The sequence below is a fragment of the Hippocampus zosterae genome, chromosome 9 (assembly GCF_025434085.1).
Source record: "Hippocampus zosterae strain Florida chromosome 9, ASM2543408v3, whole genome shotgun sequence".
In the NCBI taxonomy this organism is placed as follows: Eukaryota; Metazoa; Chordata; class Actinopteri; order Syngnathiformes; family Syngnathidae; genus Hippocampus; species Hippocampus zosterae.
The window spans coordinates 15,310,085-15,331,132 of record NC_067459.1 but is presented as its reverse complement, the minus strand read 5'-3'; the positions used below and the strand labels follow the sequence as shown (position 1 = coordinate 15,331,132).

General features: G+C 42.2%; 2 protein-coding genes across 3 annotated transcripts; both read left to right on the top strand.

Moving 5' to 3' along the window:
- The first annotated feature begins 17 nt into the window (after positions 1-17).
- Positions 18-10,924, top strand: LOC127607880 (probable nuclear hormone receptor HR38). The gene is made up of 7 exons (XM_052076591.1): positions 18-2,486; positions 5,060-5,853; positions 7,069-7,198; positions 7,461-7,627; positions 8,286-8,488; positions 9,413-9,591; positions 9,692-10,924. The coding sequence occupies exons 2-7, from the start codon at positions 5,062-5,064 to the stop codon at positions 9,952-9,954; spliced, it is 1,734 nt and encodes a 577-aa protein (XP_051932551.1). The 5' UTR covers positions 18-2,486; positions 5,060-5,061; the 3' UTR covers positions 9,955-10,924.
- Positions 10,925-17,578: 6,654 nt separating this feature from the next.
- On the top strand, positions 17,579-20,719 carry zgc:113184 (uncharacterized protein LOC553745 homolog). 2 transcript variants are annotated; one of them, XM_052075604.1, is made up of 4 exons: positions 17,579-17,818; positions 19,116-19,247; positions 19,326-19,609; positions 19,695-20,719. In XM_052075604.1, exons 2-4 carry the CDS (start codon positions 19,136-19,138, stop codon positions 19,869-19,871), a joined length of 573 nt encoding a protein of 190 aa, XP_051931564.1. In that variant the 5' UTR covers positions 17,579-17,818; positions 19,116-19,135; the 3' UTR covers positions 19,872-20,719. The 2 variants fall into 2 exon arrangements, with proteins under 2 accessions (XP_051931564.1, XP_051931565.1); XM_052075605.1 differs by lacking the exon at positions 17,579-17,818 and adding an exon at positions 18,271-18,419.
- The last annotated feature ends 329 nt before the right edge of the window (positions 20,720-21,048 follow it).

Sequence of the window (21,048 nt, the reverse complement as noted above, 5' to 3'; positions counted from 1 at the left end):
TCTCAGGTGATGGTTTCAATCAAGTATACCAAATATCATATCGCAGTACATCTGACGGTACAAAAATCACATTTTATGAAATGTAACCTGCATCTCTCTTTTTTTAAAGGCTATATGGAATGATAAAGGAATATTTATGAACAGTAGAGACTGTTGTATTCTGTTTCCTTTGAATATAGCCTGCCAATTGAATATCAATGTTTATCTATCCTGGCAGAATTTTGGGAGACATGCTTTGCGGAATGCATGGGTGGAAAAGAGGGCTAATCCAGAGTTAGTGAGGAAAGGAAGCATGGAGGAGGATTAAGCCTAAGTAAGCGAGAAGGAAAAGTGAAACTATGTGGACGTTTCAAAACGGAATAGCCTAACTTGGAGCAGACATCGTAAGACGTGCTGAAAATGCAAGCTTACATGTACATATATGTTGGTAAATTATATAAAAATCCATTCTCCTCTCCTATAGATGACGGTGAGTGTCTGGATATTGTAAATGCCTTAGAGGCAGTTCAATGGACTAAACTGTTTAAATACAAATTCCACAGGGACCTACTTCATATTCATATGTTCCGAAGAAAAACACAATTTCTTTGCACACCGAATGACCCATCACACTCTACAGAGAAACTGGATCGCACCTGGGACTCCCCCGAGAGATTCAAGTGCGCTATGTATTAACTGCTTGGGGCTGATAAGTTATGACATGAGGGGTATTAGCTGACGCTTCAATTGTTGCTGACATATGGGCATTTACAGCTGTGGCTGTGCCGTCCATCATGCGACTGCTCCAATGACGACAACAATGCAGTACAATACAATGTATCACTTCACAACTCTTGAATTGTGAGCATCAGTTAGTGCAATGATTTCCGAGGTCAAGTCCCTATTGGTTGGAGGCTTATCTGTGTTAAAGATAAGTTCATACTGTGCATTTTGTATGATACCAAGGTGTAGTAGAATTTTTAAAATAATTTCAAAGGGGACGTCAACACCCAAAATTAAGGTTTGATAATGCAAAAAGTTTTCCACTGCAGGAAGAGATGATTTGAATCCATCCATGCAAGCATCCAGGTTGTGGGGGCGACTGGAGACTATCTCAGCTGATTTTGGGTGATTGGTGCGCAGTTGACTGGTCACCAGTTAATCACTTAGGGCACAAAGAGCCAAACAACCATTCACACTCACATTCAAGCAACATTTTGAAGTTGGAATGTTTTGAATCAACTAAGTGAATTACAGGTAAAATCCCCAACATTGAAATTTGGGGATCTATTTTGAAAAAAAAGTTTTAATATTCATGAGCTGAGAAGTTCAACGTTGGAACCATTTGAATCGCTCAAAAAATGTAGAAATTGAGAGGGGGGGAAAAACATTGAAGTTTTTATTTTGAAATAAAAAAGATTGCACAAAACAGTTTAATGTTGGAAAAGTTTAAATAGGTAAGAACAAATATATAGATTGCAGGGGAAAATAATCAAAAATATTTTTTTATCTTTGATTTCAATTTTTTGAAATAATTTGCAGTAGGAATAGTGTTTACAGTTTCGAATGTTTGAATTTGGTTTAAAAAAAAAATCAATTTAGAAGTGCAAAACACACCAAACATAGTTTCTCACTTTTATTTTGACATTTTGAGGAAAAAAAACTGCAGTAGCGACGATCTGAGCAGATTATAGATTGAACTGTTGGAATTGTAAACCCAACATTCATGTATGGAAAATAGAAAGCCTACACAAGAATTGCAACCTTGAACCTCAGAATTGTGGAACAGACGTGGTTACCATTATCCCATTGCATTGCTCGATATGAATTAAATGATTTTGTGTTGGAAAATTGCTGCAGTGTCAATTTTGTGGTTGATTTTATTGTTGCTGGATTTGTGACGCTTATTATCATCCAGCATACTTCATGTGGTTCGTATGTGTTATTTTATTTTGACTGTGTACAGCGGACTGTTTATTTATACCTCATAAAAGCTTAAGAAGAAAATTGAAAAAGGTTTAGCTGACACGGTTAACGCCGAACGACTCATTCATTTCTTGCAAACAGCGGCTATATTTGTTCTTTTTTTCTTTTGTTCTCTTCTTTTTCTTCTTTACTGACGCCCAATAATAGTCCCACGTGAGCAGCAAGTTAGTGGTTTATATTTAGAGCGCGCATGGGCGTTTGCGTCAGTGGAATCCCGCGAATGCGTCACTCAAATGACGTCGGTGGCTACCGCCACGTGATTGGCTGCAGACCGGAAACTTGCCCTCCTCTCCTTCCACCGTTTGAGGCACCGTCCCGCCTTGTAGTCTCCACAGCGTGATAAAACGGGCTGCGCGTGGTGCGTCCCGCGTGGATCTGAGTTGATGCGTGTATGTGTGTGAGTGTGTGCGCGCGCGCACGCGCGTGAGTGTTAGTGGGCGTGTGCATCAGCCGGGCCTAGTTCAGTCCTTTGGGATACTGTACATGAACAACATCAGAATTTGGATATTTACGTGAATCAGGTCAGTGGTTGATATCTGTCACTTGCAATCATGTTGTTTGCTTCACTTAATCAATATTTTATATCGGTGATAATGACCTGATAAATGGCTAGAAAAGTCCTGCAAAAAAAACATTGGCAGTAATTTTCAGTTGTTTTCTGTTTCAGCTCAACACACTCAATCAAATCTAGAGATTATTGTGACATATCTGGATGAACTTCGGGTTGTTGAAATCTTACAAGATGATGAAACAATGCTTTGCACACAATGCACATTTGTACAGTTTTAGGTAAGCATTTCTACGCAGTCTCAACAAAGTTCCAAGGGTGAGTCTAAGCGCTGGTGATAAACACTGAAAGCCAAGTCTTAACCTTCAAGCCGCACCTTAAAGGTCTCTCGTTGTGGGCCGATTGAACCATCACTTTCCAACAATGTCCTCACAGTGTCCCGAATCGGCCCTCAAAGAGACACCTGTGCAAGTACACACACTCACACGCAAACACACACACACACACACACATAAAACACACAGGCATTACCAGGCTTTGCCACCATTCCCATTTCACATGGCACTGGGCCCTTCTTGTAATACAATCTGCAACACTCCCTGGTTTAGTCCCCGTGAAAGAGGGTTGCCCTCCACTCAAGGTTCCTAAGAACACGACCAGCCAGTAACACAATATCTGACAGCATCTGACGGTTCCGCTGGACAGACGGCTACACTTTCTAAAGAGGGCTGAGATGCCTTGAAGCCAAGGAGAGGGCATAATGGGAAATAAGGCATTCAAGGGGATAATAAAGGAAACAGAAGGCGGGTGTGGATTACTGCCGAGAAGGAATACAGCGCAGTCTCTATGGACAAACAATCCATGATCTTGTTTCAAAACAAAATTTCCCATAAGAAATAATGGAAGCAGAAATAATCTTTTCGAGGGTCCAGTGTCACATTTGTTGAACCAATTGTACCAGTAATGTTTTCGGTAACAATTTGATACAAGTGTAAAAATAAGCTAGTGAAAGTTAGAGTTCCGCCCTCAAGTGTGAGTTAACAACCCTCCACCCCTGAAAAAAACATCTTTTTGTTATATTTGTTAAAACAGTCATTATGATTAGAATCGGTGCACCTAAGGGGGCCCAGTCACACCGAGCCCCACCCAACAACTACCCCCCCACCCAAAATTTTCAAAGTCCAGTAACATGTGGTTTGCTAGTCACACATCAGACGCATGTAAAACAAACAAACAAAAACATCACAGCAGCTCCCAACCAAGCACCCAACCCCACCTAAAAATATTTAGGTGGCATCATCCCTTGGACTTGACGGTAGTACATGATAAATATAATCTGTGAAATAATCAGACATCTCTGGCCTTGTACCTCTAATTTGATACTCAAGAAACCACTACACTTGAGGACAAACAACCAATCAGAGACGGAAGGCTGGACTTACATATATTGTCACTCATTTATCACACACTCGTGGGAACACTCATCATAGCCACACTCCCTGTGATCTCGGAAAAAATAAAACTTCCACATTTGAGTTATACTAGCGCTCTATTATGAATTAGTTGCTCTTACACTTGGAGTCCCTTGGAGAGGTTGCGGCCATCTTCTGAAAAGAGCTCAGCAGTGATGGGACATTGTGATTTCCTTGGAATGTTGTAGAAATTATCAAGTGAAAAGACAAACGCTTGCAGAGGTTCATAGAAACAAAATGGTTCATGCCGATATTTATTTGGGCCCTACCTTGATACATCCACATTGATCACACTGATCAAAATGTTTTTAAAATTAGAGAGGCATGTACACTTTTTGAGGGTTTTTTTTGCGCTGATTCTGAATCTGCCCTTGTTTTTTCACCAAGGTTTCATAATAATGGCAATAATAATAATAATAATAATGAAAAAATGTTGATATGTAATTAAGTAATATATTTAGAAATGCCTATGAATTGAGGATTAGCTTCATCAACAGGTGGAATTTTAAAAAAGTATCATAGCTGTAAATTACATTGCGTGGTAAAAAAAAACATATTGCGCAACTTTTTGCAGGTCAAACTAAAAAACAAAAAATGAAAACTGCTCAAAACTCTGACGTGAGAGAAAAAAGTAAAACCATAAAAAAAAACAGCGTACAAAATACATTAAGGGTCACATAGAGCCATCTCTGATTCATATTCCATGTTCATCAGTGTAATTAGTGAGAAATGATTAAAATTGTCAGTGGCTTTACACGGATGAATCATATTGTTGTCTCAACGTATGATTAAAGGTCATTTGATCACATTTTAAATTTAAGAAGTGTGCCACAAACTGCTGGCATTCATCAGTCCCCAAGAAATAACTCACAGTGATCCCCGTCTTATAGTTTTGCTGACGCCTCACGTATCACTGTAACCCGTGTACGTTGGCGCTGAAGCGCATTTGTGTGATTTAGTGCCAAACTACTCCGATGCGGTAACTAAGATATTTGCGTGGCACACGTGGCAGCGGTTTTGCATTTGTAACATTTTCAAAGCATGACTGAACCTGACTTGTCTTCCAATTGCGCTTTGTTTCACGTGTCCTAACCGATGTCATTGTATGCCCCAGCAATGCCCTGTGTACAAACGCAGCATGTATCCCTGACCCATGACACCCACTTCAGCACCGACTTCTTAAACCCTGACCCGGGTGCCAAACTGGCGATGGACGTCGGTGGCCAGAAGGAGCAGCTGTCGACGTCGTTGTTACCCAGCATCAATACCTTAGTGGGAAGTGGCTACATTGGGGAGTTTGATGCTTTTTCCTGCAAGATTCCCGCCTCGCCTTCCACATCTACCGTTTCATTTGGCCACACCTCGGTCGCTGAAAGTTCCGACTGTCTGATGCAGAACCAAGCCTACAAGCTCGATGACCTCCAAGTGTATGGCTGTTACCCAGGCTCATTTACACTCAGCTGCCTTGATGAGACGCTGTCGTCATGCGGCTCCGACTACTACGGCAGCCCGGGGTACCCCGCCGCTTCCCCTCCGACAACAGGCTTTCAGACACTATGTGCACCTGTATGGGATTCCCCTTTCAGCACTTACAATCCAGCCCCCGCTGCTGATAAGCCAGCCTCCTTTTTCCACTTTAGCCCCACGCCGGAGCAGCACTCTCCCGTGCTGCCTCACCAGGATGCTCAGCTTGGTCAGGACGAGCCTTTTTTTATGTCCCCTCAGCAGCAAGTGTCTTCGCTCCATTGCCCCGTCATGTCCATGGAGCATGGCGCCAGGCTCGTCGAGGGGTCTCCCAAAATCCACAACCCGGCTTTGAGCGAGGGCCGCTGCGCCGTGTGCGGAGACAACGCATCCTGTCAGCACTACGGTGTCCGGACGTGTGAAGGCTGCAAAGGTTTCTTCAAAGTGAGTGGATGGAAGGCACTGACGATTGCATTTTGTTCTTATTCTGAGACATACAAACAGAAATGTATATCTTCGATATCACATTTTAACATAATCAGCGCTACACAGGACACAACTCACTTCAGATCAAGCGGCACTTTTGATGAGCGATCTTCTAAAAAGAAGCTTCAAGTTGTTTATTGCCACTCCCAGTTGATGTTTATCATCGCTAATCATCAAAGAAAGGAAGTGACTAGTTGGGTTTTTTAACGACATAGCTTTGCCATAATGCCGCCTGTTTACCTTAATGTGAACAAACAATGCTAGCAAACAACATACAATGCCATATGCATATATTTGAACACACACGGTGGAGCAACCACATGTAGACTGACAGTGAAACAATACTCACAGGCATATTTTTTATCCTCTCAAGAAAAAAAACCCTAATATTTTGACAGTTTTTCCGAGGCAGTGCGCACAAGAAGGAATAGCACAATATCCACTGAATTGAAGCAAACAATGTGGCACAAAAGCTGTTCAATGTGATTTAATTTTCCTTATTTAAGATATAATTAACCCATTAATTATGTAATTATGGATTACAGCGTTGTCAAACTCGTATTGGTCGCAGGCCACACCATAGTTATGATTTCCTTCGGTGGGGGACTGTGAACCCGAATAAATGTTTGATCGCCTCATATCACATCCACACAAAAATTGATGAATGACTATTTTTGAAATCAGAGGCCAGTAAAAAGTTCTAATTTGCTTAAAAAGGGGGCTGGGAAACAAAGAAGGCTTGCAATACCTCAACGTTTTCAAAAGTAAAGACAATTTGCAATTTTCTAGCACGAAACATGAAGTCGATGCACATAGTTTGCTTTCGTGATGCAGCACGCCGCATCAGGCCGCTGGCCTTGATTTTGACACCCGATTATCTTAAATATGAAATACCATCCAAGCTAAAAGGAAATGATTATTCCAACTAAGAAAATACAACAATTCATACATTTTTATTGACTAACATGATTTTCATTTGTTGTATTGGAAAAAAATAAGTCACACAATTCATCTTTCATTGTTATGCTTGCAAAGTCCATTCTGGTAACCAAATATGGTTCCTTGCCCAATAAAGGACTACTATAGCTACTGTAATTTTAGCATGACAAACAATACAGCTGTGGTGATATAATTCCCCCCCCCCCCTCCCTCCGCCACTGCTTTGATTGACAGCGAACTGTGCAGAAAAATGCCAAATATGTTTGCTTGGCCAATAAAGACTGTCCAGTGGACAAGAGGAGGAGGAACCGCTGCCAGTTCTGTCGTTTCCAGAAATGTCTTACAGTGGGAATGGTCAAAGAAGGTAAGGTAACGTCAGCCTCACTTGGAGTTTTCACTGACTTACGCATGATGATGGCTAAACTATGGTTTGTAATAACAATCTTATGAAACCAAAGCTCGGCACGAAAGACGCATCCATGTTAGTGGAGATTTACAATGCCAGCTGCAGAAAGAAATGGATATACTATAGCAGCTGTCCCTCCATCCCCCAAGTGTGTAGCGCAGCCATGTGAAGGACACAAGCGTGCACTTGAAAGTCTTCCTCTCATCTTTGCTGTCCCTAGTTGTTCGAACTGACAGCCTGAAAGGTCGCCGAGGCCGTCTGCCATCCAAACCGAAGACGGTGGCTGAGGCTTCCTCCACCACCCCCCCCAGTGTCAACATCATTTCCTTGCTAGTACGCGCACATTTAGACTCCAATCCGACCATCGGCAAGCTTGACTACTCCAAAGTAAGTGCTCACGCCCTTGCTAGTTTGCGTTCATCTTTGTTTTTCTGCGCTTTCACCACTTTTTTTTCCAGTCATTTACATTGCGCAAAGGATGTCCATGTTTAATTCTGGAGACAAGTCACACAATGATGGACACAATATTAACCCTTTCATGCACCTGTGACCCGATAACATGATAAGCCTCCCACTGAAAGGGTTGAAATGCCTGAAGCCCTTGTTTGTGGAATGTAGGGGTTAGGGTTGGGTGACGGTTATTGTTAGGGTTAGGTTCACGGGTTTTTTGCGTTTTGATTTCTTCAAGTTTTCATTGCAACATGGAAGATGGCGGCTGACATTTCTCAATGGTCAGCAATGTGAACGTCTCACTTGTCTGCATAACCGAATACCAAAGTGTCCCGTCTGTTTCTAAAAACGTACTGCAGCAAGGCGTTGAGAAGTTTGCTCCACTGTGACTGAACAACGAGATGGTGGTTGATGGGGTGGTAGCAAAGATTTGTCCAAGTGTCAGCATGTGCTCAAAAATAACATCCATTGGATTTCCTTTTTTTTTGTTGCCTCATCTTATTGCAACAGATTAGCTCGGCCCCTAGGCCATCACGGTAAAATAAAATATGCAAATGAGTGAATAAAGTATTGCCCGCCTCCTCTTGCTCCTCAGTACCAGGAGACGGTGGACAAGGTTTCGGAGAAGGAGGACGCTGGTGACGTTCAGCAGTTCTACGACCTATTGACTGGATCATTGGAAGTCATAAAAACCTGGGCGGAAACGATCCCAGGATTCTCCGACTTTTGCACAGAGGACCAGCAGTTACTTCTAGAATCCGCCTTTGTTGAGCTGTTCATCCTACGCCTGGCATACAGGTTAGCTGCATTTCAAAATGAATTGTATGTGCGCCACTACGCCTATTTGTAATGATACTAAAATGGAACGATTAATTGAATTCAGACCGATCATGCAGTGGTTGTAGACGGTTTTCAAATGACAAAGACGCCATGCTTCAAATGTCATCACCCATCAATAGACGGTGTCATTTACGTTTCCTATCATGGAACACGGCCCATAAGTCATTGTTTAACATACCATCCACAGTTATGATTTCTTGAAATTAAATGCACACATACCGACCTTGACCAACACACTCATAAAACAAGTAAGGGACCAAATACAGTAAATGACACTTCAGCTGAGCTTGCTCTACTAGATCATTTGTTTTTCTTTTCACTTTGTTTGCTTTGTTCACTTTGCGTTTGTGACTTTATAACTAGCAGCCAGTCGGAATGATCAATTGTCACCAATGGCCGACGCCGTTTTTTCGCAATCGATCTGGCAAAAACTGCTCACCAATTGACGTTCATTCAAGTCATATCGAAGAAGGATGCTCTTCATATGCACAAACATAACTGATCGACGTCATCAGATCGCAATTCTTGAAGAATTTCTAGACAGAAATGATAAACACTTAGATTCATCTTTAGTTAATTTTATACCAGCACTTCACCCCAAAAGTACAAAATACACGAATATGGATATCCACTTGATGGAAGGAACTTATGTTGCCAATAAATAAACAATCATTGTCACAAAAATCTCATGCAGAAAGAGTACCGGACAGAAAAAAACAATTTCCAAAAAGAATCTTTTCCGTTCTCTTTTCCGACACACGATAATCGCCTATGAAATCGCAAATCGTAACATGGAGGAGAAAATGGCGTTATTTTTCCAAAGCATTCGGCTCTACTTAAATCAGTATCTCAAACCATTCCAACAACTTAACATTTTTCCAGGTCAAATCCCGTGAAGCACAAATTGATCTTCTGCAACGGCGTGGTCCTCCACCGACAGCAGTGTGTTCGTAGTTTTGGGGACTGGATCGACTCCATCATGGATTTCTCCCAGAGCCTTCATCGAATGAACTTGGACGTCTCCCTGTTCGCATGCCTTTCGGCACTCGTCATCATTACCGGTACGGCCGTTTGTTTCCTTCTCACGGTCAACCACAGTGCATCGGTTATATGCTCGGACCGTGTTTCTCATTGCGTGACTCACTCGTCTTTGACTCTTAGATCGACACGGCCTCAAAGAACCAAAACGTGTTGAAGACTTCCAGAGCAACCTCATCTCATCGTTAAGGGAGCACGCCAGTGGAAACAGATCGGAAACAAGCCGAACCCAGCCCAATTATCTCTCTCGGCTTCTGGGTAAGCTCCCGGAGCTGAGGACTCTTTGCACACAGGGCCTGCAGCGCATCTTCTACCTAAAACTGGAGAACCTCGTCCCCCCTCCGCCTATTGTGGACAAAATCTTTATGGATACCCTCCCATTCTGAATCCAAACGCGCACAGGAGAAGGAACGCACCTTACATGATTTTTGTGGTTTTGCTGGTGCTAAAAAGCACTTGACTTGTCACCAAATAATGGGGACCCTCTCGACTGTGCCGGTCTTCAATCATGCATGCAGAATTTTTGGTGAAGATTGGCACCACATGGAACCATTAGAGGTGTAAAACAGCACCATGCACTCTGAAGAACCACCTCTGTGTGTATTGTTGTCTATTGAGATGTCTTCATGTTGCATTATGCGCCACGCTATCCGTTCGGGTGCTACAAAGCGACCCGAAACTGATATTAGTGGTCATATATTTTGAGCGTGCATTTGTAAAAGGACTTTATTGCTGTGCTAAATGTGTAAATGTTGCCATGCTATGCAACTCAAAACAATGTTGGCTATGCAGTGTCGATGATGAACCAAACACGCAAAACTCTTTTTCCTGCCCGTCGGTCCCACTGGAAACAAGACAAGTCATGTGTTGGAAGGTTAAAATGGACATTGTGCAAAAGGGCTTTCAAAAGGGAGACACAACGGTAGTTGCGGAAGGGCCAAAGATTACACCTGTTATGATAAAACACGCTTTGGTCATGATCCTTATGGCCGTAAATGACAGACGTTGTTCCGCCATTACTTTATTGTTGACGTTTCCGACATCTTTTCAAGCTGATGCTGGCAGGCTTCCAGTCTACATTCGTACAAACACATACAAGTATTCAATTGAACCCTTTCATGCACCCTGTAACCCGATAACATGATAAGCTGTCCAATTGTAGTCACCGCTGTCCCTCAAAGGGTTAAAAAAAAAGTGCCTTGCAAGAAACTCCTCAACCTTCCCGCTGAGCTCGTGTCACTCAATGTCAATGTCATTTTGAATATCACAAACGAGACGATGACAAACTTGAATTTGAAAAAGCTTTTGACGAAAAGTGCCTGAAGCATCTGTCAATAGAGTTCTAAAAAAGTAGTAGTACATGCAGTAAGATGTGAACATTGCACAGAGTGAGCGTATCAAGTAAGGCGAGGTTGTTGTTTTTGTTTTGTTTTGTTTTTTACCACGGGGGATAACTAAATTATATAATATGACCGCCATAAAAACTGTGGTATTTTCGAAACATAATAATAAAAAACACGAATCATGACATGAGGAACATCGCTTGGTATGGTAACATGTAAACGTGCCTTCAAAATAAGATACACCGCAAATACAAAGTGCATGAAAAATATGACTCACCATCGCGCATATTATGCAGAGTGGGCTTGGTGTGCGGGAATAAATCCGTATTTTATGTAGGCCTCCTGATACTGTCTATTAAATGTAGCCTTCTTTTACTTGAAAGTCATAGGCTCCTCTTCTGTCTCTTGGCTGGGCCTTTTCCCCTTCCCAGAGACATTTGTTTTTTTTTTACTTATTTTGCTAGCTCCTGGGTTTCATTTTAGCGGTAAGCTATCACATGACCGAGAGGCGCGCCTTGACCTGAGTCAAGAGTGACATACTGTAGACGAATGTAACATAGGATCCGGTAACATTTCAAAATAAAACATCCTTTGGATTCGGATATAAATAAAACGGAGGTGATGTAAGTTATTTGACCGGTACCGGTCCGCGGCCCGGGGCTTGGGGGCCACTGCCTTAGCCTACCAAAATGACCAGTTTGTGTCTGATCATGTCTCGCGAATTCTTCTGTTGTGTGTTTTTTTATTAGCGTGACTCCTTGAAGTCAGTCACGCTAATATCTTATAAAATGTCACCAGGATGTTAGGAGAAACTGCACAGCCGAGATCTCTACAAACAATGTGCAACCCAGAGAGGTACAATAGATTTAATTCTCCATTCAGGGGATAGGGAGATTTTCATGACACAAAAGTGTTCACACGGAGTATATTTGAGAATCTCTTCTGAATATGTGTTGCTTTTATTTTGCGGTTTGAATGTAAAATGAGCATTTGTAAAATGAGCGTCTCAAAGGCACCTGATATTGATTCACCTGTGCACAATTTAGCGTCCTCATTTACTTGCTCGTTTTGGGAAATGTGGGAGGAAGCCGGAGGAAAAACCACACAAGCAGAGTTTGCAAACCCCACACACGTGGGCCTGAGCTGAGATTCAAACCTCCCGTCTGTGAGGAACAGCAGTTAAAGGAAACCAGTTTTCACATTGACTGAATGAGACATTAGATTTGCACTGACATAACACCTACAGCAATCTACCAAATGTTATCAAGCTGGTCATGTCAATAAAACATTTTCCTCCCCTACCAGAGGAAGAAGTCATGGTTCCGCTGTCCTCATCTACCCGATACTTGATCCTTCTGTACACCGAGTTGTCTGAGCTTTGCTGCTGGCAGACTGCATGGAAACAAGAGCAGAACCCTTTTGATTTATTTATTTATCTTTTTGCCCCTCAAACGTGCCATTCGGACTTGTTGTCTGCCGCTCAACTTTAATAATAAATATCTCAGGATTTTATAAGCGCACGAGGGCCGGTTGCCCGTTTTGCAAGTAGGCTTTTGTTATTTCAACATCCATCTCACATAGCAACAGGATTTTAGATTCAAATAATGTTCACAACAATTACTCATTATAATTCATGTAGATGATGCTATTTTACCGCCCACATTATTGATCACAGATTGCAGTTTGCTTTTAATGGTATTGCATTAACCCACATATATCAATTCAATTCAATTCAAATAGTAATAGCTTATTGTTGGTCAACGAAACAAGTTTTTTTTTTCTTGTCACACCAAAGGGGCATGAGACAGCTTTGTGTTTACAAACTCAAACATTTACATGCATTGCTCTGTTTTAAATAGAAAATACTTTTGTAGTCATTACAGTGGTGGGCCAATGTGCAGGAGTATCCCGACATCCCACACGACTCGCTCGATGATTATTATCTTTAGATTCATTTTGGATGATTCGAAGTAAATCCCATAAATGCCCACGGAGTATTTGCGTGTGTTTGAGGGAGAGGCTGACAATGTTGTCGCAGTGGGAAGAAAGCTAATAGGTTTGCTTGTGAGGATGTTGCACCTGTCGTTTATTGACGGACGGAGCTGCAAATAACTTTGGGAAGCTGCTTTGTATTCCGTGGGGCCATCGCCGCCTTGGAATTATTCCTCTTTCATTTCCAGTTATGTCAAACCTACAAATGTGCATGTTCTACTGCCATGGCATGTTGATTTATACACTCATATATATGTACGTATATAATGGCGCTCGTCAGTTTGCAGCGTGGGTGTGTTATTGAGTGTGGAAAACCCTCTGCGAGTTTATTTATAGCCGGCCATTGTTGAGCCCATAGAAACGTCCGTAATTTGATCTGGGCTTTTTCACCGAGAGAGTCTGCTGATAAATGACTTGGCAGACGTCAGTAGTCACGCCAATCCCCCCCCCCCCTCCCCCCACATCACCAACTAAAGCTCTTTTGCTCCCCAATGTATTAACTTCTAAGTGAATTATCATTCTCCGGTGGAGGATTGGTTGCTGGGGATCTGTTTGCACCTCGCCTATTATATGTCTGTTGTTGTTGTGTCTTTGGTGTAAATCTACGAGTTTGACAGTGATGCACTGGACTGGTCTTATTTTCTACTCTTCTTTTTGCATTTGCCAGGACGATCACCATCTTGAGAAGCAAGACATTCACGAAACATCAAATCTCAAGTTAATCTGCAGTGAATTTAATTCCAAATGGAGAACAAACCTCACTTGAGGGCAATCAGCAAAGATCATGGTGATGTATATGTAAAAGTGTTAATTAGATAATAAGACAATATATGAAGAAACAAATATTGTATACTAATGTCCAACTGTTCAGTTACCCAAAAATTGGCCTTCCAATGTTCTGTTCTTGTACATTGTCGCCCTGTCGCTGTTAATTAAACACAACAGGTTACAGAATCCGCCTTGATAGAATTGAAGGCTACTTATGCCATTTAAAATAGAAGAGTAAGGAGCCGAGACAGGATCATTCCCACATTTTATATATCAATCAGCATGTATTGTATTGTATTTTGCCATGTAGACGTGCACAGTACCTTCATAAAGTTCCCTTTTATATTCTTAGGGAGCACAAATAGTCCAGGCTTTGGCATTGTGGTTCAAAAGAAGTCACTCATAATTATGTCTCATCACAATGACCTAGTATCTTGTAATTATGACTTATCGCTTAATTGTTACTTACTATTTCACAATTATGGCTTGGAATTTGCATCTCTTAATTATGAGATCATAAAAATTGATTTTGAAAATGGGAAATATGGATACATTAATATTGCAAGCTACCCTTTTTTCACTGTCTATTAAAACACATTCTGTGTATTTTTGTCATATATTTATGTATATATCTAAAAAACAAATTTTAATTGTTTATTTATTTCTAGTTACATTTAATATAGAGAAAATTATTCTCCCCATGGAAAAAAATCCATTTTCACTCTGTTGTTTGGAGTTTTGTGCTTACATTATGAAATTGTGTGGAACTGATCGGTAAGAATATATAAATTAAAGACAAAAATGATGAACGGCAATTGTAATGCAAAGTATGTAGATAGAAGGCTTTTTCCAAATTGTAATGTCACTGCTGCTCGAGAAGCACAGAGAGAGATAAAAAGGATATGTTTCCGTGTGTGTTCGTGTGCGCTTCTCACTATGTTGGAAACTTCTCTCTGCTCAGCCAAAAAACATGAGAATGCTACGATTATAAAATGAGATTGACAGGACAGATCGTGTTTCACTGGCAGATGATGGTTCCTGCTCCAGAAGTTATTCACAGCAAAGCTCCCCCCTACCACCACTAATACACACGTACACACTCTTCAGAGAGCCCCCAACGCAAGGATCAAGTGCAATGCAAGGGTGGCAGAGTGCATATGTGTGAAAGGAAGGAGTTCAAGGTCAGAACAAACACATGGTGTACAAATCAGCAAACTCAGTTGGCGGTCTGAGGGATAGGCTCATCAAATACCTGCAGAAATCCAAAATAAAAAGGCTCTCCTCCAAATGGATTTCAAATGTGTTTCGCTGATATGTGCCATGTGTATCTCGACCACATTGACATACCTCTTCAGAGCAACGCTTTCTGTTTCTTCTCCTCGAGTGGTGTTGGAAGCGACAACGTGTCAAACAAGTTCGTGGAAACAAGAGCGGCTGTTAAAAATAGCGGCGCAAATATTTTCTGTCAAAAGTCTTCACATGAGCAGCCGTGTGAATTTGCATTATGCATTCGCACCGGCTTGTTCACCAGCATCTGTGCACCTTAGTCTTATTTTACTTGGGCTTGTACATGTGGAGTGAGTAGGTGAAAGTGTACTGCCTCCACAGCTATCAGATGCTAACCGCACTATCCACCGCTGACACCTATTGAGTGCTAAACATACTGTATAGAATAGATATTTTCATTTTTATTGCCATGTGCGGTATCTTGTATATGTTAGCAACCTGACACACATGATAGTGTTACACGCGTAACAAGAGGACAATATTTTAAGAGAGATATTAATAGAGAGGGGGCCCGGTAGTCCAGTGGTTAGCACGTCAGCTTCACAGTGCAGCGGTACGGGGTCAATTCCAGCTCTGGCCTCCCTGTGTGGAGTTTGCATGTTCTCCCCGGGCCTGCGTGGGTTTTCTCCGGGTGCTCCGGTTTCCTCCCACATTCCAAAAACTTGCGTGGCAGGCTGATTGAACACTCTAAATTGTCCCTAGGTGTGAGTGTGAGTGCAAATGGTTGTTCGTTTCTGTGTGCCCTGCGATTGGCTGGCTACCGATTCAGGGTGTCCCCCGCCTACTGCCCGAAGACGGCTGGGATAGGCTCCAGAACCCCCCGCGACCCTAGTGAGGATCAAGCGGCTCGGAAGATGTCTATTAATAGAGATTGTTTGGCAAAGAGCAGGGACTTTCAAAATAAAACTTGAGACTTGACTGGTTGGTCACATCGACTTTCAGCATGAGTTAAATACACTGAGCGTGAACTATGTAACAGAAACAACTGAAACTAATATTTTTAAAGAAGCATAGTAGGCAATAAATAGCCTTTGAGATCCTTTTTTCAAGTTCAGCTCAATGTTTTTCCGGAGCAAAAAAAAAAGTCTGTTTGAGGACATTTTGTATTCAATGTAGTTTTCAGTGCAATGATACTAAGTCACAAAGTTCACTCACCCCCCCCCCCCGAACCCCCCCCCCCCCCCACCCGATGCAATAAAATTGCTCACATCAGAAGTTGATTCCTCACGCAACAATTTGTACTCATTGTCATAGAAGTAATCTAACATCTTGGGGGACCACTAATAAATATGAATGTGCGGGCATGCTGGAGACAATTACACATCATAATTTTCAAACAAATATACAGAGATCCATTGATAATTTCCCCTGATGACTTTTGTGTGGTAAAAATCCATGACAAGATTCATAAATCTCGCACTGTATTGAAATTTCTCACACAAGTCCCTCTTGATGTGTGCTACCAAAGAGTCTGTTCTTGTGAATTTGTTGTCCCACCGCTATCCACACCGAAGCCGGTTTGTAAAGATGTGATTAGAGTGAGGCTCCCCGCGTTCCTTAGACAGAGTTATATAAGTGAAGTGGACTGCCAAGTCCGGTGGGATCACAAGGTGCTGGCTGTAAACTCAGAGGGAGTGGGGTGAGGGGGTGTGGGAGGGAGTCTGAGCACTCATGTGGATGGATGTCAGAGAAAGTAGTCTGCCACCCATCGGACTCCGTCGTATTAAACAAGGTTTATTTTTAAACCAATATCATCCTCAAGCAGCAGTTCCAACCATTCGTCTTAATAAAGCATATGACACAGACTCACATTCCAGTACTGGACATCATGTGACCACAAGCACCTTAATCATGCTGTTTGAGATAAACTAACATCTTTGGAATTGGTTTGGATTTGGAAAAAACAACATTTCCCATGTAAAGTAATGAAAACCGAGTGAATTTGTTCCATGGTCAAAATATCAATACAATTTTTAGGAACTGTAACAGGCAATGTATATTTCTTCCACTCAGCCATCCATTTTTTTAATCCACTTATCATCACAAGGGTCGCGGACGTGCTGGAGCCTCTCCCAGCTGTCTTCAGGCAGTAGGCGGGGGACACCCTAAACTGGTTGCCAGCCAATCGGAGGGCACACACACGTGTGTGTGTGTGTGTGTGTGTGTGTGTGTGTGTGTGTGTGTGAGTTTCAAACACACACTTTCATTTGTGTTGTGATCTAGATCTAATAGTGAAAAAAATTATGCCAAAATACTATTTGTCAATTGATTCATTTGGACAGAGATGAAGGACAAAGATTTTTGGCCTTGCTCTGCCAAAATGGTTTTGGAATAAATTTCTAAGATATTAAAATGTGCCTTAGGAGGAGGAATTCCAGCTTTCAACTGAGAGGTTTTCAGGACTCCAAAGGGTCACACTGAAATTGTCATTGTCTGATGTAACTATAACATTTGTCAGATTTTCTCTATGTATGTTCCAGTTCATGCCGGGGGGAAAAAAAATAGATAGCTGTTTGCCCAAAAATGGTGACAACGTTCCAAAATCCTGACACTGACGTTATTCTGATCTTGTGTCACATAACAGATTGTGGCGCTTGCTGTGACATTCTAAAAATATTTTCCGTCCTCTTATTTAACCGATGAGGTCCTCTTTCAACAAAATGCTTTTAACTTCCCTTTTCTCCTGAGCCACTTCCCTTTTGTTTGATAACTTCTAGTCAGTGCAGCACGAGAGAAACAACCACCATGGTTTGAATTCTGTATCACAAATGTTTTGGGCTCTTTCCGGAAGGGCTTTATAAGATGGAGGTTGGTTTAGAGTAGTGACTGTTTGGAGCTGCGGCAGTCTCTCGCCTGACAGGTCAGTAGGTGTTTAATTTGATACACACTCAGTGGAAACTACTATTGCAATCAACCACTCAAATATTTGACCCTCTTGTGAATGCTGATACTGTAGCGCAGTTGTACATGTCGAACTACTTACTGAGTTCCCCTCGCAGCATTATTATTGCTGCAAGGGCAGAGTACCTCACCTTCTTCTTGACAGTGAATCTATCGCTGAAATCTCAGAATTCCTCAAGGAGTGAATTAAAAAGGATAAAAGTACATGTCATCCTTCGGCAGAAAGAAAGTCAAGTCGTGTAATTGACGGTTTGCTTGGTGGTGTTTCATTGAGGCGATTTGTTCATTTGTAAAGAGCAGCGGCGATGTGAGCGAGTGGGTAGCACATCTGCCTCGCAGTACGTACAAAACTGCAGATTGGAAGTTGAAATCCTGACTTCCCGTGTGGCGTTTGCATGTTCTCTGCGGCTTTTCTCAAGTGACCTCCCACATTCCTTGAGGTAATTGAAGACTTGTCACTTGGTGTGAATGTGCGTGGGACTGGTTGCTTGTCTATGTGTCTTGCCTCTTACTGGAGATAAACTGGGATCGGCTCCAGCTCCCTGACGACGGCAGGGAAGGTAAACGGTACAGAATATGGATAGACGGGTGTCATCTGTGCATTTATGTGCATCTCAAAATGCCAATTTCTAGATCATACACTGAAGATGAACTCAATGTTTTACCCCAGCGATCCAAATCCACTCTAAACTTCATGTTTAGTCGTTGTCCAGGCTTTGTTAAATGTCGTAGCCCCCTTATTGATCACTCGAGATTCTCCTAAAAATAAGCGTATTCAATAAAAATGAAAGTTGGCAAGCATGGTCTTCCTCAGAACATACCCGAGAACATCCTACCTGAGAACACTACTCTCTGTGTAATTGCAACGCCAGTGCGCTTGTGAAACCCCACCTGATGTAGTTCTGTAAAGCCATTTTGATTGCAGCACGAAATGCATCTTGGGATATTTTTCCCAGACAAGTCTTTACAATTAACCAACCGATGCATGCCTTTTTTAAGCTAGCAGAAAAGAATAACATCCGCCAAATTCCATGAGTTTTTGCTTTATGGGGACTTTCAATTGGAATTTGACTTGTACCAGAACTGGTGATGGTTCACAAGACCACGAGGATCAAAGAACGGACAAGATTTGTCACATGTTTTTGCTTTTGGGTGTTCATCTGCTATTCTGTACACATGTAGCGGTTTCTTTCGATTGTGGTGACAAAACTCAAAGTGTTAAAATCCTCATCCAACTAAGCCATGTGATTCCACAGTTGCAGACTGGTGACGTGAGATGGAGGCAGCATACAGAGAACTTTACCAGGAGTTTGTTCGCCTGAGATCTCTTTGCCTCAGGCAGGCTGCTCTGTTGCATAGTCTCATGACAACTCTACAGAAGGCAAAAGGTTCAGCAAAACAGTCCCCAAAAAACTAACAAAAAACATGATCCATCCAGATGACTCAGTAAAAATGCTTGTCTGCAGATGCCCCTAACGGAGACTCGACTGCCGAGCGTATCCTAGAAATCCCGACGCACTTCCAAGGAAACCCAATAAGTGCGCCCAACCCTGCAGCAAAGTGTGACGTGTATGCGCTCGCCGCAAATGAGAACACATCTCATCTCCTGGCTGAAGATATGTCCAAGCTCAGCATGAAGGCGCCTGAAGGCAAAGCGCAGCAAAAGATGTCCTCAGGAGAGGACCTTGCGACAACAAAGTTCTGCTGTGATCCTCTAAGTGGAGGCGGGAGCCACCAGGACTCAAAGAGGGTAAATCAACCACATCGAGAGACATCATTTCTTCTCACCAACACATTGTTTCACATATTTACTTGTAAAAATGTGCTTACCTCAGATGTCTCTGTCAGACCGTCAATTCCTTGGCTTTGACCTCCCAAGTCTTCCAGGTAGATTGCTGATGTCCGACGTGGCTCTGCAGTCTTACGTGTGCGACTTCTGCCAGGCCGTTTTTCCGGGACACACGACCACCAGGGGGGACTTCCTGCAACACCTCCACAACCACGTCACCTAGTTACTGCCGCCAAAAGCGCGGCATGAAAGATGAGGTTGGATTACCTCTCTATAAATCCGAACACAACCTCCGATCAAAACATGGCACAGGGTTGCTCAAAACTGAGCACTATCGAATTTGCAAAGGTGAAATCAAACTGTTGCCCTCTTAATTCACCAATCATGATAACCTGGAACCCGATCACACGATAAGTTGTCCACTGTAGTAAACACTGTCCCTGAAAGGGTTAAAATCCTCATTAGGGTTTTAATGAGGGCGGACTACTGAACCGCTCTCAAGACAATTGGGTCAAAAAATAAACCTAACCAAAAAGCAGACAACTCAAGGAAAATAAAACATCAAAAACCAAAAATGGTCAAAAATCGACGGTATAAAACAACACTGATATGGTGAGCGCTACGTCTGGTGAATAAAGTGAATAAGAGGTGAGGGTACTGTAACTCCAGTCATTTAAACTACACCCTCAATTTAAACTCTTAATTGTAGCCCCTCAAAGAGAGAAAGCGATGAGACAAGTCACGTTGGTTGCCCAGAGTCATCAATCTTCTCCTCAAGATCCAGTCGACCCGCTTGTTTGAGACCAACATTGGCGAAGCCTTCCTTGTACAATCTACGGACCTGAACACCATCACCAATCTCTCCGAACCGATGTGTTTCATTGTATCCTCGTCATATTTGGCGCTCACTTTCTCATTATCATGATCATATTTGACACTCATGTTCAAAAATAAGCTATATTAGCAGCGAGTAAATTAAAGAATGCGGACATGTTTGAGGACTTAGTTGCTTTCTGCAGTTGGATACATATGTCAGTTTCTAAAGAAAAATAATAAAACCTTGCGTTTTGATGAGTTTTTCAAGGGAATTATTCGGTTTTGCTGGGTTTGGAAATGGAACATCGAATGATGCTGTGACAAGCAGTCTGCTGACAGGCGTGCCTCTATTTTCATCCAAATGGCACTTGCCAGCTTTTGCAAGGAAATTCATCATTTTAACATGCTCAACTGTCACACAAGTGTCGAGAGGGTTAAGATATCAAATAAAAGTAACACTCCGTCTGACATATACAGACACAATGGAAAGGGAACAGCCAGGAAAATGTTAGCAGAGTGTTACTGGCACCCACTGCTGTTTTATAGATATTGCAACTGTTGGCTGGTGTCCAAAGAACATCTTC

What these genes read in the sequence shown, in the direction of transcription:
- LOC127607880 (XM_052076591.1), top strand. Translation starts at nt 5,062, where the DNA reads ATGCCCTGTGTACAAACGCAGCATGTATCCCTGACCCATGACACCCAC. An exon ending in GCTGCAAAGGTTTCTTCAAA is followed by an intron (nt 5,854 to 7,068) that starts GTGAGTGGATGG and finishes TTTGATTGACAG; the next exon opens with CGAACTGTGCAGAAAAATGC. An exon ending in GCAAGCTTGACTACTCCAAA is followed by an intron (nt 7,628 to 8,285) that starts GTAAGTGCTCAC and finishes CTTGCTCCTCAG; the next exon opens with TACCAGGAGACGGTGGACAA.
- zgc:113184 (XM_052075604.1), top strand. Translation starts at nt 19,136, where the DNA reads ATGGAGGCAGCATACAGAGAACTTTACCAGGAGTTTGTTCGCCTGAGA. An exon ending in AACTCTACAGAAGGCAAAAG is followed by an intron (nt 19,248 to 19,325) that starts GTTCAGCAAAAC and finishes GCTTGTCTGCAG; the next exon opens with ATGCCCCTAACGGAGACTCG. An exon ending in GCCACCAGGACTCAAAGAGG is followed by an intron (nt 19,610 to 19,694) that starts GTAAATCAACCA and finishes TGCTTACCTCAG; the next exon opens with ATGTCTCTGTCAGACCGTCA.